Raw genomic sequence first — 17133 nt, 5'->3', positions numbered from 1 at the left:
CTGTAGGAAAAATCGATACTGCAGCTTCATGGATCGACCCACATACGGATTTTCCATCCAGCAGCATCAGGTGCTCTCTAACAGGAAGTCCTCCTCTCTCTTCTTCTGCAGGTGCTGCTCTTCGTCTTTTCCATTCTACGTAAGGTTGCGTGGGACTACGGCCGCCTGGCGCTTGTCACCAATGCCGACAGGTAAACTCACCTTTAGCAAACAATTATGTCATGCAGCTGATGGTTCCCAACATGTGGGTCGGGACCCGTCTGAGGGTCACAGCATGTATAACTGGACACGTTCCTGTAAAATCCTCCAAAGAGCTCTCATCTGCACCGACAGTCGGTTAAAGGGCCGGTGTGTTCTGGAGACATCTAGTGGTGAAGTCACACATTGCAACCAACTGAAACTTTCCTTGTGCAGAACCAAGATGGCCGACACAAAAATGTAAATGTTTCTCTCTAGAGTCTGTGTTTGGTTTGTCATTTGTCGAAAGATGGCGTCCGGCTTTAAATGAAACGATTCTTATCTTTAGGTGATAAACATAGTAAATTATATATAGAAACACTGCTCCTTTAAACTGGCGTCAATAACAAGAGACGACTTGTGTTAAAACAAGTCAGGTGACCCTCAAACAGGTTTTCACTGTTTTCACTGTTTTCACTGACCTGCGTAAAAAAACAAAGTCAAGCAAAAGCCTCTCAGAGAGGAAGTTTCATTCGTAAAACATCCATCTGGTTGGTTCTATTTTATTCATTTGACAGATGTTTGTGAACAGATGTTTGGGGGGCTCTGGCTTAAGGGGTAGAGAGGGTCATCCAATAACCGCAAGGTTGGCAGTTCAATCCTTGGCTACTACGTGTCCTGTGTCCTTGAGCAAGACACTGAACCCGACGACGCTCTCCCATCAGCTTGTGATTCTCTTTCTGTTTCCATCCTGAAGACTGAAGAAGCGTCTCAGCAGCCTGGAGGAGCGGGAATAGTATGTCTTCCTCTTACTCCTCCTCCTCCTCCTCCTCTGGTTTCATTAACAGGGTTCTGCTCTCTGATTGGTGCTCTAACACGACTTATTTTCACTGTGTGTGTGTTGGTATGGAGAGTCATTGGTCCTCAGGTTCACAGATAAACTTTCATATTACTGTTGCAAATTCTAGCAGACTGTTGACCCTAATCCCAGACCACCAGGGGCCGCAGAGCCTCACTCTCTGTTGGCTAATGTGATGCTAACATATAGCATGCTAACAGAAGTGATGTGAACAGATATCATGCTAACAGATGTGATGAGAACAGATGTGATGTGAACAGATGTGATGCAAACAGATGTGATGTGAACAAATATCCTGCTAACAGATGGGATGCTGACAGATGTGATGTGAACAGATATCATGCTAACAGATGTGATGTGAACAGATGTGACGCTAACAGATATCATGCTAACAAATGTGATGTGAACAGATATCCTGCTAACAGATGTGATGTGAACAGATATCCTGCCAACAGATGTGATGTGAACAGATATCCTGCTAACAGATGTGATGTGAATAGATATCCTGCTAACAGATGTGATGTGAACAGATATCCTGCCAACAGATGTGATGTGAACAGATATCATGCTAACAGATGTGATGTGAACAGATGTGACGCTAACAGATATCATGCTAACAGATGTGATGTGAACAGATATCATGCTAACAGATGTGACGCTAACAGATATCATGCTAACAGATGTGATGTGAACAGATATCATGCTAACAGATGTGATGTGAACAGATATCCTGCTAACAGAAGTGATGCTAACACTGCTCCAAACTTCTCATGTTTTAACGTTAATTCAGCTGGAGACGAGACAGAGATAACTATGAACCGGTCCAAAGGTAACAGGCTGTTTGTAGTGTGTTGTCAACCCTGTGACCTGCTAGCTAGCTAGCTAGATTGCTTACCCGACACAAACGGGTGGAAGAAGTAGGTCTCTTACGTAAGTAACAGTTAGTCAGCTTTAGCTGTGCTAAATTCTGACTTTTATGAATGGAGTCTTGTGGCTTTGAAGAGAGCGTCTGTATAAATAACGTTCAGCTTTCAGACACAGGTCAGAGCGGCTACCTGCTAACGGCTAACATGTCAGCTGTTAGCTGTTAGTATGTAGCCGCTAACAGGTTAGCTGACTACTTCCTGTTTGTGTCCACAGTGTTGCCTCGGCGATGCACTCGGAAACGCCCGACCGCTACGAACGCCTCACCTCCGTGTCCTCCTCCGTCGACTTCGACCAGAGAGACAACGTAAGGACTCCTCCATCACTCCTCCTCTTCACTGTCTCCTCTCCACTCCTCCTCCTCTTCACTGTCACCTCTTCCCTCCTCCTCTATCGCTCCTCCTCCATCACTCCTCTTCACTGTCTCCTCCATCGCTCCTCCTCTTCACTCCTCCTCCTCACTCCTCCTGATTTTCTGTGTTCTCCTGCAGGGTTTCTGCTCGTGGCTGACGGCCATCTTCAGAATAAAGTGAGTACCATCTAATGTAGTAATAATTATAATAAAGATAATATTTATATTAATATTAATAATAATGATAATATTAATGTGAACACTAATATAATTATAATAATATTAATATTATTAATAATAATGATGATATCTGCAGAACTCTGGTTTGTGTTGACCTGTCTTCCTCCTCGTTCTTTCTTCTCTTCCTCCTCCTCCTCCTCCTCTTCTTCCCCTTCCTCCTCTTCCTCTTCTTTCTTCTCCTCTTCCTCCTCCTCCTCCTACAGAGATGAGGAGATCCGTGAGAAGTGTGGTGAGGATGCGGTCCACTACTTGTCGTTCCAGCGTCACATCATCGGTCTGCTGGTCGTAGTCGGCGTTCTTTCTGTCGGCATCGTTCTGCCCGTCAACTTCTCCGGAGACCTTCTAGGTGAGAACGAGGCCGCCGACCAATCAGGAGAGAGCAGAGGACTTTACTCTGTGACCCTCTGTCTTTCTGAAAACATTAGAAAACGTTTGACAATGTCTCAAATGTGGGTTTTAAAGGAACAGTGTGTAAGATTTAGTGACAGCTGGTAGTGAGATCCTCCCAGTGTCTCTTCAGGGCTGCTGTAGAAACATGGCGGTACAAGATGGCGGACTCACTACGTAGATATAAATGTCTTTTTCTGACGAAAACACTGCAATTCTTAGTTTCAGGTGATTATACACTAATTATTTTTTATTAATCTATTCCTTCAATTCAATATCTGCTGTGTTATTTTATTGTACTGTAGATATTGTGCATTCCATATGTTATATTTTACTCTGTAAATTGCTGCTTCTACAAACGAATTTCCCCCTGGGGATAAATAAAGTTTACATCTATCTATCTATCTATCTATCTAAAACATAGTTATGAATATTAAATTCCATTCTAAATGTTTCACACTGTTCCTTTAAACAGTTTGTAGGTTGAACTCTTCACACAGTGTTCTCTCCTTATGTCTGATTGGTTTTAGTCCGAATTATCAGTGAAGATGCTTTCCTAAGCCAAGGAGTCCCCGGACCCCCTTCTAAAGAAGGTAACAGCAGTCAGATCAGAGCTGTAGGTCCGTGGATCTGTAGGATTGTGGGTTTGTAGGTATGTAGGTCTGTGGATTTGTAGGTCTGTGGGATTGTAAGTATGTGAGATTGTAGGTCTGTGGATCTGAGGATCTGTAAATCTGGGTCCTTGTATCTGTAGGTTTGTGGGTTTGTAAGTCTGGGTTTGTGAGTCTGTAGGTATCTGGGTCTGTAGATCTGTAGTTTGTTAGGTCTGCAGTGTTTCCCCTAGGTTTACAGCTTTGGGGGGGGGGGTCGGACACCGACGCAAACAAGGAATCATGGCGTTCATGTGTTTCTTTTAATGACAGCAGTCAATATAACAACTGACCTATTAACCTGTTACCACTCCTGTAAAATTCGCCTAAAATGCCACTCCAAGACATACCCAAAGTAAATTGAAAGCTGTTCTTGAACCATTTTGAGTACATGCATGGTTTTGGTCTCTTTTGAAAGGTAACACTCTGACGTGTATTCCCCAATGGTCAGAATGACTGTACGTGCTACTGGCATTGAGTAATAGAAGTTGGAACACACTGAAATAGAAGGTTTTTATTTCCACCTGAATATTTCTTTGCAAACAGATGCCTGCAGATAACTATAGCTGTGATTTATTAGCTGGAAAACACAATGGGACCACAGCATGAAGCCTTACCTAGTCTAAGTTCAAATTTGATAACAATACCACAAAAAATTAATATTTTACACATGTTTTAGTAAGCGTATGTCGAAATGTGTAGAAATGTGTATTCATAATTCAAACTAGCTTATTTATGTCTAAATACAGTCATCTATAAGTTCTTTCACCATTATTTACTTTCCTAAATTCTCCAAAACTCTGAAAAACCACACTTTGCATTTAACGCACGGACACAACGACCTGACTCGCGGTGACGCAGTCACTTCCTGGTTCTGCCTCTAAATCTAACCCCTGAAGCTGCATATCATTATTTTCAAATTTAAATTTTCTATACGAAGCGTCAGTCATCAGAATGATCGGTACCTGTTCTATACGAAAGGTAACCTGAAATGACTTCTGTTGTGATCTGGCGCTATACAAGGGGGGGCGGGGGGGCCGGGGGGCCCCCCCTAATATAATGGTAGGGGAAACAATGGTCCGTAGGCCTGTAGTTCGTTAGGTCTGTGGGTTTGTTAGGTCTGTAGGTCTGTATTTGTTGGATTAGTTGATTATATTTATTGTAAATAAAGTAAAAATCTTGGGGTTAGGGTGACTTCTGTTTGTTTTTGTTCCAGAAAACAACGCTTACAGCTTCGGACGCACCACGATAGCCAACCTGAAGTCTGGGTGAGTACATGATGAGTTCCACTGGAGTCATCAGAGATCAATAGATAGAGATCACTAGAGATCAATAGATATCAGAGATCAATACATATTGATATTGTGTGTTTCAGGACCAACCTGCTGTGGCTCCACACCTCCTTTGCCTTCATGTATCTGCTGCTGACGGTCTACAGCATGAGGAGACACACGTCCAAGATGCACTACAAGGAGGACGACCTGGTATGTGGTCAACAACCTTTATCCCCTTCCTGTGGTTGTGCCACACATTTCACAATAAGACACATTTATTAGTTTGAAATGTTAATAATTCTTCAAGTGACATGAAAACAGGATGTAAACAAATACATGCACTGTTTTTTTTAAATTTCATTTATTTAAAAGGGACCATGTACAGTTTAAACATAAATGTCTCCATTCGATGCACTGTACCAGATTGTAGTTTAAGCTAATTTGTATCTGCAGTCCCTTGGCAGGTCAACAAGGACAAGACAACAACACAGTAAAAGGAAAAGACATAATACAGAGATATACCACAAAAAACATACAGGACACCCAATACAACACTACACACAAATAGCACATCAAAAATTTGTGTTTGTCAATAAAATCAAGTCAAAAAAGACCACAAGAAATGAGGTCAGTGTGTGCAGTGTTGTGCAGTTTTTAAAAGACTTTTCAACTTGGCTTTAAAAGTGCTGATAGTGCTGCAGCTCCTCACAGCTCCAGGCTGTTCCACTGGTGTGCTGCTTTTACAGAGAAGGCTGATTGACCAAAAGTAGTGCGGCGAAATGGTATAGTACAGTCTCGTGTAGAGGATATTCTCGCTGATCTAATAGAAGTTGCTGAGCGAGTATATACAAAGTCACGGAGTGGAGGAGGGGCCAAACTATAGACCAGGCACAAATTTGAGAACAATCTAAAATTGCAACGGCCTTTTGTCCAGAATTTTTATTGTTTGCTTATATAAAGACTCGAGAGGTCTTATGGCTGTTCCACCAGCCTGCCCCCAACATGTAATGCAGGAGGACATGTGAGAAAGGATCATGGCATGCATAAATATCTTTGCTGCATTTGGAGAGTCTAAAATTAGCTTGGTTGTATTTTATGGATTTAACCATTTCTTTTACATTTTTCTTAAATGTCAAATTTTGATCTAGTATCACACCAAGATATTTAAAATCAGTGACTATTTCTAGCCTTTCTCCGTTGATAAGAATGTTCGCATCAGGAGGTTGACTGATGGTTTTAGAAAAAACCATCCCTTTTGTCTTATTACATTTACATTTAGAGTAAATTAATGTAGATTTACATTTATGTTTTAATCCCTGTTTCATGATTTGCAGGTGAAGCGCACTTTATTCATTAACGGCATCTCCAAATACGCTGAGGAGAGTCAGATCAAACAGCACTTTGAGTAAGTTCACTGGTCTTCTTCTCCTTCTTCTGCTGGTTCTTGTGACGGTTCACGGGGTTCCGTGTGGGTTTAGGTGTGGAGCAGAGACTCAGGCGCAGACTCAGACACAGGAAACAAGTTGAGGGGAAAAACAAGGCTTTACTGGGCATTTAGCAGTCAAAACAAAAACAACTCCAACCGGGAGCGCGGTAAATCAAAACTGAAATAAAAGGCTAAGTCATAAAAAGGGCTTGGACACAAAAAGCACAGTCACAAACCGTGGAACGCAGAGCGTCAACACGAGGGATAACCACTGGAGATGCGAAGAGTCCACGGGGAGGGAAAAAGAACAAATGATAATCCGGCAACTGGAACAGAGTATAAGTATGTGAGGGGTAATGAGCGGATTGCCGGCATGTGAGTAGAGATCAGTGGGTGAAAAGCCAGGGGCAGGTGATTGGGCACAGAATGAGCATGATCAGGAGACACACACATACGCAAAGCCCAACCGTGACAGTTCTTCTCCAAATCCCTCCTTACGGACTTTGAGGCGCACTCCCGCGAAGTCCATGAGGGTTCAGGGCATTTAATTTAGACTATTTTAGACCATTTCATTTTTATTTAATTTATTATACTATATTGATCCCAGAAGGGGAAATTTGTCTCTGCATTTGACACATCCCTGTATATAGGGATCAGTGGGCTGCCAAAGTTCAGTGTCTTGCTCAGGGCACGTGACACGTCCCAGTCAAGGATCGAACCGTTGCCCGTGCGGTTGCCAGACAACCCTCTTAACCCAGTGAGCCACGGTCGCCCCGGTAAATCATTGCAATGTGACGTTAAACACAAGGTAACCAGTGGACGCATGGAGACGTAAAACAAGGTAAACAAAGAGGACGGCTCACGTGTGTTCAGCCTGTCTTATTAAATTTACTCAGAAACATTAAGGGTTAAAAATGGAACAAAAAATAAACATGAAATCAGAAGATATTTATTTATTTATTCATCAAACATTTGATTTCGTCATTGAAGCTCTTTTGACAAAACGAATAAATAGATGATATGAAGTTACCTCATCTAGTGAGGAAAGAGCCTGAAGACGTTCAAATCAGGGAGTACAAAGTATACAATAAATACCCACATCATTATGCATCATATGTTTTGTCATTTTCATGGTAACTTGATATGTTGCAGCAAAGTGCTGTCCCGTTCCTATTTACACCATCTCAAGCCCTCACAGCTGTGGAAGTTTGAGTCTGTTCCACAGCGAGGAGGCCAGAGCACGTGTCCGGCTGCTTTGTACAGTCCACACGCTGCAATAAGAAATCTAACAAAACTGGTTTACAATTAAAAGGAATTTAATCCCACTGATGCAAGTACATTATTTACAGTGAAGTACACTATTTCATGAAATATTAAATCAATAAAACCCCGTTTGCAAAAAACTCAACTCAGCTCCTCAGGTATAAAACCCGTCCGTCCTCTGAGAGCCATCACGTGAGAGAGAAAAAGACTTGAAATTAAACCACCCACATCCGTTCGAAACACCTCTTCCGTTTATCCCGATTCCTATTGGCTAACTCCAGGAGTGTATTCTGTCTGTCTGCCTTTCTGTCCCTGAATTTACTAACACATTCAATGACTGTCAGTTACGGTTTAATCCCTTCTATGATAATCCTTCAGTATAAACGTTAAACTTCTGCAACTTTGGCAAAAGTTTCATGTCTCAAATTCTACTTCTAGCTACTAATCCTAAAACACTTTATGCTTATCTTAATTATGCATTTCCAAAACCCTTATGTTTATGACTAATTATGAATTCTTAAATATGAATCATTGAACACTTTTATTATAGCTACTAAACACAGTTCTATGCTCAAATTTCTTACACAGCCTCTCACATTCACCCACTCACCAGGTGACGTCAGTAAGTCCTTGAGGGTTCAGGGTTTGAGGGTTTAGGGGGAACATTGGGATTTGGCCCTTCTTCTTCTTCTGGTTCTTCTTCTCCTTCTCCTTCTTCTTAATTTTGTTCCTTTAAATGTTTTCAAAAGTCCTAAAACATCTTAAATTTTGTTTTTACATTCATTGACATTATTTATTTTGAATTTGACACAAAATTAAACTATATATACAAATATATACATACAGGTATATAATTGAATGTCGTTTTTAGTATTCCGTTCAGTAAATGAAGATGTATGTGTAAGTTTTGTGTTCAGTGTTCATATTTTGTTTTTTATTCCCACTGTTGAAACATTTAAATAACCAGAGTAATTTTATAAATACTTTTGTAGTAACTTAAAGTTTAAATGGTTTCATTGTTCTTAGGGTTAGGGTTAGACATTAATACAGATTCTTATAATGATTCAAGAATCAGAATAAGAATCTTTAATTTCCCACTTAATAATAATGTTCTAATGATATTAAATTATTGATCATTGTTCTTCAGACAGGCATATGAGAATTGCACCGTTCTGGAGGCTCGGATCTGCTACAACGTGGCCAAACTGATGTCTCTGAATGCAGAGAGGTGAGACACAGAGGTGCATGCTGGGATATGATCATTTAAAGGAACATGTGTTTGTTTCATCCACACGTGTTCTGTGTGTTTGTGTTCGTCAGGAAGAAGACGGAGCGCAGTAAGAAGTTCTTCACTGACCTGATGGCGAAGGAACACGTTCCCACGATGATCAACCCGAAACCCTGTGGACACCTCTGCTGCTGCGCCATCACCGGCTGTGAGGAGGTAACGTTAGCGCTAATGCTACCGGTAATGCTAACACTTTTTACATTTTATCATAGCCGGTTAAAGTTTTATCGTAGCCAGTTGAAGTTTTATCGTAGCCGGTTAAAGTTTTATCGTAGCCGGTTAAAGTTTTATCGTAGCCGGTTGAAGTTTTATCGGAGCCGGTTGAAGTTTTATCGGAGCCGGTTGAAGTTTTATCGGAGCCGGTTGAAGTTTTATCGGAGCCGGTTAAAGTTTTATCGGAGCCGGTTAAAGTTTTATCGGAGCCGGTTAAAGTTTTATCGTAGCCGGTTAAAGTTTTAGCGTAGCCAGTTGAAGTTTTATCGGAGCCGGTAAAAGTTGAGTAAAACTGGTCTGATTAGATGTGTTGGTCCGGGTTAGGAGGTTTGCTGTTAGCCTGTTAGCATGTTAGCATTTGTCCTGCAGGAAGAGGCGGTCAGCTACTACACCAAGACAGAGACCAAGCTGAAGGAGGAGTACAGGAAGGAGAAAGAGAAGGTCCACACCAAACCGCTGGGCATGGCCTTCGTCACCTTCCAGAACGAGTCCATGACCGCCATGTGAGCCTCAACTCCTTCAACAATAATAACATGTTTTGATTTTGTTCACAAAGTTTACTTTAGTCTTTGTAGAATCATTTACACAGCTCCGACCCCGCCTCCTCTCTCTGACCCCCCCCCTCCTCCCCCATGTGACTCTGCCCCTTCTGTTTTCACAGTATTCTGAAGGACTTCAACGCCTGTCAGGTTCAGGGTTGTCGGTGTCGTCAGGAGCCACGATCCTCTCAGTTCAGCGATGCTCTTCACGTTTACAACTGGAGCGTTTCGTATGCGCCCGACCCGCAGAACGTCCGCTGGTAAGTCCACAAGCTCCACCTGCCTGAAACACCAGCAAATACTAAAACCAACGCACCCTCACCTGACGTGTCCGGGTTTGTTTCTGCAGGGAGCACCTGTCGCTCGGTGGGATCTCCTGGTGGATCCGCTGCTTCATCATCAACTGCATCCTCTTCCTCCTGCTCTTCTTCCTCACCACGCCTGCCATCATCATCTCCACCATGGACAAGTTCAACGTCACCAAGCCGGTGGAGTACCTCAACGTAAGGAACCACAAGCAGCCTTTAGGTTTGAGCAGGTCTTTGTGATGGTTCTTCTTCTCTGACTCTCTGCTGTGTTTGTTTTGGACAGAATCCCATCGTCACTCAGTTCTTCCCCACTCTGCTGCTCTGGGCTTTCTCTGCTCTGCTGCCCACCATCGTCTACTACTCTGCCTTCTTCGAGGCTCACTGGACCAGGTAACCAGCTCCTCTTCAAGTACTACGATACAGTATTAGTGCTACAATTCATACTGCAGTTGTTCAGACTTTTGTGGCAAGTCCAACTTTAAGTCTTGAATTAGTCAAGACAAGTCTGAATGTTCACGAATGTCTCAAGTCAATGAAGACACATCCAAACAAGTCTCATGAAAACCGTTAAGACATATTAGATTAGAGCCAGTTGAGACATTTCAAACTGTTTAAAATCTTCATCTCAAATCAAGTCGGATGACCAAAAACCAAAGTCAAGCAACGTAAACTTGAAATGAGTCCAGGTCAGATCTCAAAGTCGTTAAATCTTAATTAGTCCAGACGGAGGTTTGGTCCAGTAAGTCGAGTCCAAGTCGAGTGTCAACAATGATGAAACAAGTCCAAATGGTTTTATATCACGATTTAAAACATTGTTAAAACACAACCATCATTATGTGACCATTGACCATAGAACAGTGGTTCTCAACTGGTCTGGCTGTGGGACCCACCATCACCCCTTAATGACAAGACGCAACCCACGACCCAAATTATATATATATATTAGTGCTGGGCAAGTTAACGCGTTAATTTCGCGTTAACGCATTCATCAATTAACGCAGACAATTATTTTATCGCGCGTTAACGCATTTTTAAAATAATTTTTTCTTTCTTTTTTTTTACTGAAAGACAAGAGACAATACATATACATAACAACAAGAGGATGACAAGAACAGTGGGATAAAAGCCAGCAAACATCCTATAGTCAGAGTGTCTCATGTTTATCGTTTTGTATTGGAGATATGATGTCCCTTCAGGGTTGCCGTAGAGAAAAGGCGACTTCCGCTGCTCTCCCTGGAGACGACTGGACATCGCTGGTAAAGTCAGCAGACACTCAGATCTCCGTGGTCAACTCAGCAGACACTCACATGTTAGTGCACCTATATGCTGACATTCACCGTAAACGCATTTAAACGGCACAGATCGGGAGCGAAGGACTTTGAAAGTTAGTGGAAACATTAACGTGAGACAACAAACGGTTTCTTCAGACGAACATCCGGTTTTTAGAATAAGATGCCAACAAAGTATGAATTATATTCACATTAAGTATGAAACATGCTGCCTGCATCTCGTGAACCAAATGTTATTGCCCTTTAGTTCATATAGCAGTACTTTTAAAATAAAAGTGCACAATACACTACTTTATAATTCATGATTGAACTTTGCCATAACAATGCGATTAATCGCGATTAAATATTTTAATCGTTGCCCAGCACTAATATATATATATATTAGGGGTGTAACGATACGCGTATTCGTATTGAACCATTCGGTACGAGTCTCACGGTTCAGTACGCAAATCTTTTTTTCTTTTTTTAAAAACCTTTATTTAACCAGGTAGTCCCATTGAGATTAAAAATCTCTATATATATATATATAATTTGGGTATATCTATATTCAAGAAGTCTAGTAGTAGTAACGTCTCTGTGTAGTAAACAACTGCCAAATAAAATAAAGAAAGTACACATCAATTATATTTTAACTAATATTATTGAAATTTTTCAAATTGAACTGGATGGATTATAAATACATAGAAATACATCAATAAATGTTCTTCTCATTTCAAGTAAAATAACAGCTGGATTAAAAAATAATTTACGGAACAAAATTAATTTTAGAAACATTATTTTCACTTAATTGCTCTGCAGCTTTAAATTCAGTTCATTCAGGGTGAAGTGAAAAAGACACAACATTATATTTTTCTCATCTTCTAAAAAGAGAAAGTAGTGCTTGAAGAATTCACCTCTATGAGTCTGTCCAGTCAGAGTCTAATGACTGGTCTCTCTGGACATTTTCTCTTTTGGAAATCGTCTTATGATTTTACTTTCACAACTCTCACTACTACAGTCCTGCTCTGCTCTCTCTCTCTCCTCGTCTCTCCCCGTGTGTCACGGTGTGTGATTCACACCGCATTGGTCGGTGTTTTTCCTGCACCGCTGAACAAGTGCCGTAAATGCTGGAATAATTCCGCTGCATAAAAAATGCCCTTCAAAATAAAATCACTTTTTTTTTTTTGGTCAGGCAAAGGCCCGCGACCCACTGAAAACGGGTCCGCGACCCACTTTTGGGTCGCGACCCACCAGTTGAGAATCACTGCCATAGAGCACGAAACAGAGTATTTTATTTCATCTTTTGTATGATGTAATGTTTATGTACACGTCGGAATTCCAACATTTGATGACAGCGCCCAAGAACTGTTGACCCTGATCTGACCCTGAGTTGACCCCGATCTGACCCTGATTTGACCCTGAGTTGACCCCGATCTGACCTCCTCTGTGTGTCTCCAGGTCTGGAGAAAACAGGACGACGATGCATAAATGTTACACGTTCCTGATCTTCATGGTTCTGCTGCTGCCGTCTCTCGGACTCAGCAGGTAATAGAAACACTTTGCTGTAATGACTGAGTGAAGACTGTGACCTCACTGAATCCTCTCTGTTCTACAGTCTGGATGTTTTCTTCCGTTGGCTCTTTGATAAGAAGTTCTTGGCTGGTGCCAAAGTCAGATTTGAGTGAGTCACTTTTATTTCCCAGCATACAACGTGTTTCTTCCCATTGACACAGATTTTTTTAATCAAATAAGAATTTCATTTTTGTACAATACATTTTAGAATGTATAACAGGACTTAACATTGTAAAGCCTGGACTTCCTGTTCTTTATGTAGTTTTATTTTGAAAGGTCAGTAGAAGGACGTTCTGCTCTAACGGAGCCTCCGTGTCCCCTTCAGGTGCGTCTTCCTGCCAGATAACGGAGCGTTCTTCGTCAACTACGTCATCGCCTCTGCGTTCATCGGGAACGCCATGGACCTGCTGAGGATCCCGGGTCTGCTCATGTACATGATCAGACTCTGTCTGGCTCGGTCCGCCGCAGACCGCCGCAACGTCAAGAGGGTGAGGACGGAGTCCTCTCAGTCAGACAGAGTCTGACAGTTTGTGAATAGACCACTGAGTCCATTATTGTCTCCATGTGGACATAACCCTAACCCTGGATCAGTTGTCTGTCCCCTCCACAGTTTAGTGTGATGGACATTGCTGCCTTATGGCGGCGCTGCTGTACTTCTGTCCTGTTTGAAACATTTATCTTTGGTCCCTGCAGCATCAGGCCTACGAGTTTCAGTTTGGAGCAGCGTACGCCTGGATGATGAACGTGTTCACGGTGGTGATGGCCTACAGCATCACCTGTCCAATCATCGTGCCCTTTGGTCAGTCTCTTTATATTTATATATTATATATGTGTATATATGTATATCACCTGTGTGACTCGCACCTGTCCTCCTGCAGGTCTCATGTACATGCTGCTGAAACACCTGGTGGACAGGTACAACATGTACTACGCCTACCTGCCGTCCAAACTGGACAAGAAGATCCACTCAGGAGCTGTCACCCAGGTGGTGGCCGCGCCCATCCTCTGCCTCTTCTGGCTCCTCTTCTTCTCCACTGTACGCACAGGTAAGCCCCGCCCCCTTATCCACTGTAGGCACAGGTAAGCCCCGCCCCCAAGTCCAAATCAAGTCTCTCAGGTTAGGTTCAATTCAAGTCTCTCAGGACCAGTCCAAATCAAGTCAGTCAGTCAAGACAAGTCCAAATCAAGTCTCTCAGGTTAAGTCCAAATCAAGTCTCTCAGGTCATGTTCAAATCAAGTCTCTTAGGATCAGTCCAAATCAAGTCTCTTAGGATCAGTCCAAATAAATCAAGTATCTTAGGATCAGTCCAAATAAATCAAGTCTCTTAGGATCAGTCCAAATCAAGTCTCTTAGGATCAGTCCAAATCAAGTCTCTTAGGATCAGTCCAAATCAAGTCTCTTAGGATCAGTCCAAATCAAGTCTCTTAGGATCAGTCCAAATCAAGTCTCTTAGGATCAGTCCAAATGAATCAAGTCTCTTAGGATCAGTCCAAATCAAGTCAGTCAGTCAGTCAAAATCAAGTCTGTTAACAAAAGTTCAAACAAAACAAATATTTGAAATGACAAACACAATACTTGGTTTAAAAATCAACAAACATGTACATTAGCTGAATGCTAACAAATGCTAACTGCTAATATTCTGTCAGGTTTCGAGACGCCAACCTCCATGTTCACTCTGGTGGTCCTGATCGTCACCATCGTGGTCTGTCTGTCTCACGTCTGCTTCGGACACTTCAAGTACCTCAGTGCTCACAACTACAAGGTACTAGAGCGTTCTTTATTTACGCTGCTACAGAAACGTTAGCATCAAAGCGCTCAGTCTCACTCTGTGCTCTTGTCTCAGATCGACACCAAGGAGACCGAGGTGGACGCTGTCGAGAACGGACGTCCAGTTCGTCCCTCGTCCTCCCCCATCACCAAGTCTCAGGTGGGTGGATCCAACTAACCAGAAGCTAGTTAACAAATTAGCTCGAGCTGTTGAGTTTGTTAGCTCACAAATGACATGTAGTTCCCAGTATTTCTTTTCCTTGGAAGGCGAGGTCATGACCTGCCCTACTCTGCTTCTGATTGGCTTACCCAGACATTCTTACCCTAACCAACAGTCAGGCAGAGTAGGGCGGGTCATGACCTCGCCATCCAGGAAAAATTAATTTCCTGGGGTTGGTAGCAGGCGGCAGGTGAAGTCAAGCTGCATTCTGTCCACCAGGGGGCGACTCCTCTGGTTGTATAGAAGTCTATGAGAGAATGACTCTACTTCTCTCTTGATTTATTACCTCAGTAAACATTGTAAACATGAGTTTATGGTCTCAATCTCTAGTTTCAAGTCTTCTTCAATACAGCATGATGTTCATTTAGTACATTATGGTCCATTTAGAGTCAAACAGACCATAAAGCAGGGGATGCTTTAGGGCGGGGCTACACGGTGATTGATAGGTCTCTACCATAGACGTATACGGCGTCTCTACGTCACTCCTCCTCAGTCCAGATATGGTCACTTCCTGTTCACTGGTTGCAAAAAAAACAAGATGGCAACGACCAAAATGCAGAACACGAGGCTTCACAAACCGACGAGTCTGTGGTTGTTAGCTCGCCAACAAGCTAGCTGGAGCTTTTGGTTTAGTTCCTGTATTACCTGTGAACCTGATGAGGACTCTGAAGTGAACTCGTTGACTTGTTGTAGACTCTGCCGTCCGTCTGGATCGGGTCTCTCCTGCTGGTTGACCCGTTCGTTGGGATCTTTTGTTTTTCCAGCTGCAGCAGCAGCAGCAGATGTACATCGCTCAGGTGCTCCAGGACCCAAACTCAGACGAGCCAGGCGGCGGGAGCGGCGAGGAGGACCGAGGGTCGTCCCAGGACGAGGAGTTGCTCAACGGAGGGAACAGCATCAACGAGGCGGATTTTCAGTCGGGGGAGGACAGTCTGATCGCCAACGAGGTCCACCAGTAGCTGGGGGTGGAGCTAGAGGGAGGGTCGGAGCTAGTTGAGTGTCCATACACAACAGTTAGAGAATAAAGCTGACTGGAGAATCACTACATACACACAGACTGACACGGTTAGCTCCTCCCACCCCCAGCTCGAAGACTTGACCCTGACCTTTGACACCGGCGCCAGGTCGCCAACATCCAGTCCTGCACGTCTGTGGAAACTTGATGGACACCAAACTGTCTCCACTGGAAGTCACTGTACATAACCACAAAGCCAAAAGTTTTTATTTTTTATTTCTTCGTTTTTTCTCGGGGTTAGAAGGGCGGGGTTTTAAAAATTCGGCTGGTTTTCGTTTCGTTCGCACTCGTGTCTTGATACCTGATCCCACCGCAGGTTGCCAGGACTTGACCTGTCCAGGGGTCAAAGCTGATGCTGACGCTGCTGTCTCTTTCCTTGGCCCGGTGGACGTCTCCAAACAAACTCTCATCATCTTCTTCATCACCGCCGACATCGGAGTGCTCAACAAGTTGCCAACCGCCAGCTCTCGTAGTGGTAGAAGCTTCGCAGACGCATCGCAGTCTCCCGTCCTGTTCTGTCCTCGTTTGTGGGTTTAACACCTTCATCACCTGGACGTTTGTCTTTTACCTGCCAAGGTTTCGTTAAAAGTGCTGTCTGGACCAGGACCCATCGAGGGACTGTGGAGACCATGAAGTCCTCTGTGATCAGTGTCGACCCATCGAGGGACTGTGGAGACCATGAAGTCCTCTCTGATCAGTGTCGACCCATCGAGGGACTGTGGAGACCATGAAGTCCTCTCTGATCAGTGTCGACCCATCGATGGACTGTGGAGACCATGAAGTCCTCTCTGATCAGTGTCAACCCATCGAGGGACTGTGGAGACCATGAAGTCCTCTGATCAGTGTCGACCCATCGAGGGACTGTGGAGACCATGAAGTCCTCTCTGATCAGTGTCGACCCATCGAGGGACTGTGGAGACCATGAAGTCCTCTCTGATCAGTGTCGACCCATCGAGGGACTGTGGAGACCATGAAGTCCTCTCTGATCAGTGTCGACCCATCGAGGGACTGTGGAGACCATGAAGTCCTCTCTGATCAGTGTCGACCCATCGAGGGACTGTGGAGACCATGAAGTCCTCTCTGATCAGTGTCGACCCATCGAGGGACTGTGGAGACCATGAAGTCCTCTGATCAGTGTCGACCCATCGAGGGACTGTGGAGACCATGAAGTCCTCTCTGATCAGTGTCGACCCATCGAGGGACTGTGGAGACCATGAAGTCCTCTCTGATCAGTGTCGACCCATCGAGGGACTGTGGAGACCATGAAGTCCTCTCTGATCAGTGTCGACCCATCGAGGGACTGTGGAGACCATGAAGTCCTCTCTGATCAGTGTCGACCCATCGATGGACTGTGGAGACCATGAAGTCCTCTCTGGTCTCAGCAGCACGT

General features: G+C 43.5%; 1 protein-coding gene across 1 annotated transcript in view; it reads left to right on the top strand.

The window, feature by feature from the left end:
* LOC306784079 (CSC1-like protein 2) overlaps nt 1–16739 on the top strand; it is a 27249-nt gene extending 10510 nt beyond the window's left edge. Inside the window, exons 3-24 of the mRNA XM_079277914.1 lie at nt 112–191; nt 935–973; nt 2177–2267; nt 2452–2489; nt 2756–2898; nt 4806–4857; nt 4965–5073; nt 6198–6268; nt 8700–8780; nt 8873–8996; nt 9423–9556; nt 9715–9852; nt 9942–10095; nt 10184–10290; nt 12627–12713; nt 12784–12849; nt 13066–13228; nt 13434–13539; nt 13619–13786; nt 14388–14503; nt 14585–14668; nt 15493–16739. Coding sequence (XP_079134040.1) covers nt 112–191; nt 935–973; nt 2177–2267; nt 2452–2489; nt 2756–2898; nt 4806–4857; nt 4965–5073; nt 6198–6268; nt 8700–8780; nt 8873–8996; nt 9423–9556; nt 9715–9852; nt 9942–10095; nt 10184–10290; nt 12627–12713; nt 12784–12849; nt 13066–13228; nt 13434–13539; nt 13619–13786; nt 14388–14503; nt 14585–14668; nt 15493–15687 — 2346 coding nt within the window. The 3' untranslated portion in view covers nt 15688–16739. The remainder of the gene's footprint in view (nt 1–111; nt 192–934; nt 974–2176; nt 2268–2451; nt 2490–2755; nt 2899–4805; nt 4858–4964; nt 5074–6197; nt 6269–8699; nt 8781–8872; nt 8997–9422; nt 9557–9714; nt 9853–9941; nt 10096–10183; nt 10291–12626; nt 12714–12783; nt 12850–13065; nt 13229–13433; nt 13540–13618; nt 13787–14387; nt 14504–14584; nt 14669–15492) is intronic.
* The last annotated feature ends 394 nt before the right edge of the window (nt 16740–17133 follow it).

This window comes from Melanostigma gelatinosum, assembly GCF_949748355.1.
Source record: "Melanostigma gelatinosum genome assembly, chromosome: 11".
NCBI lineage: Eukaryota > Metazoa > Chordata > Actinopteri > Perciformes > Zoarcidae > Melanostigma > Melanostigma gelatinosum.
Note: the sequence above shows the minus strand (reverse complement) of the source record. Positions and strands in the feature narration are given on the sequence as shown.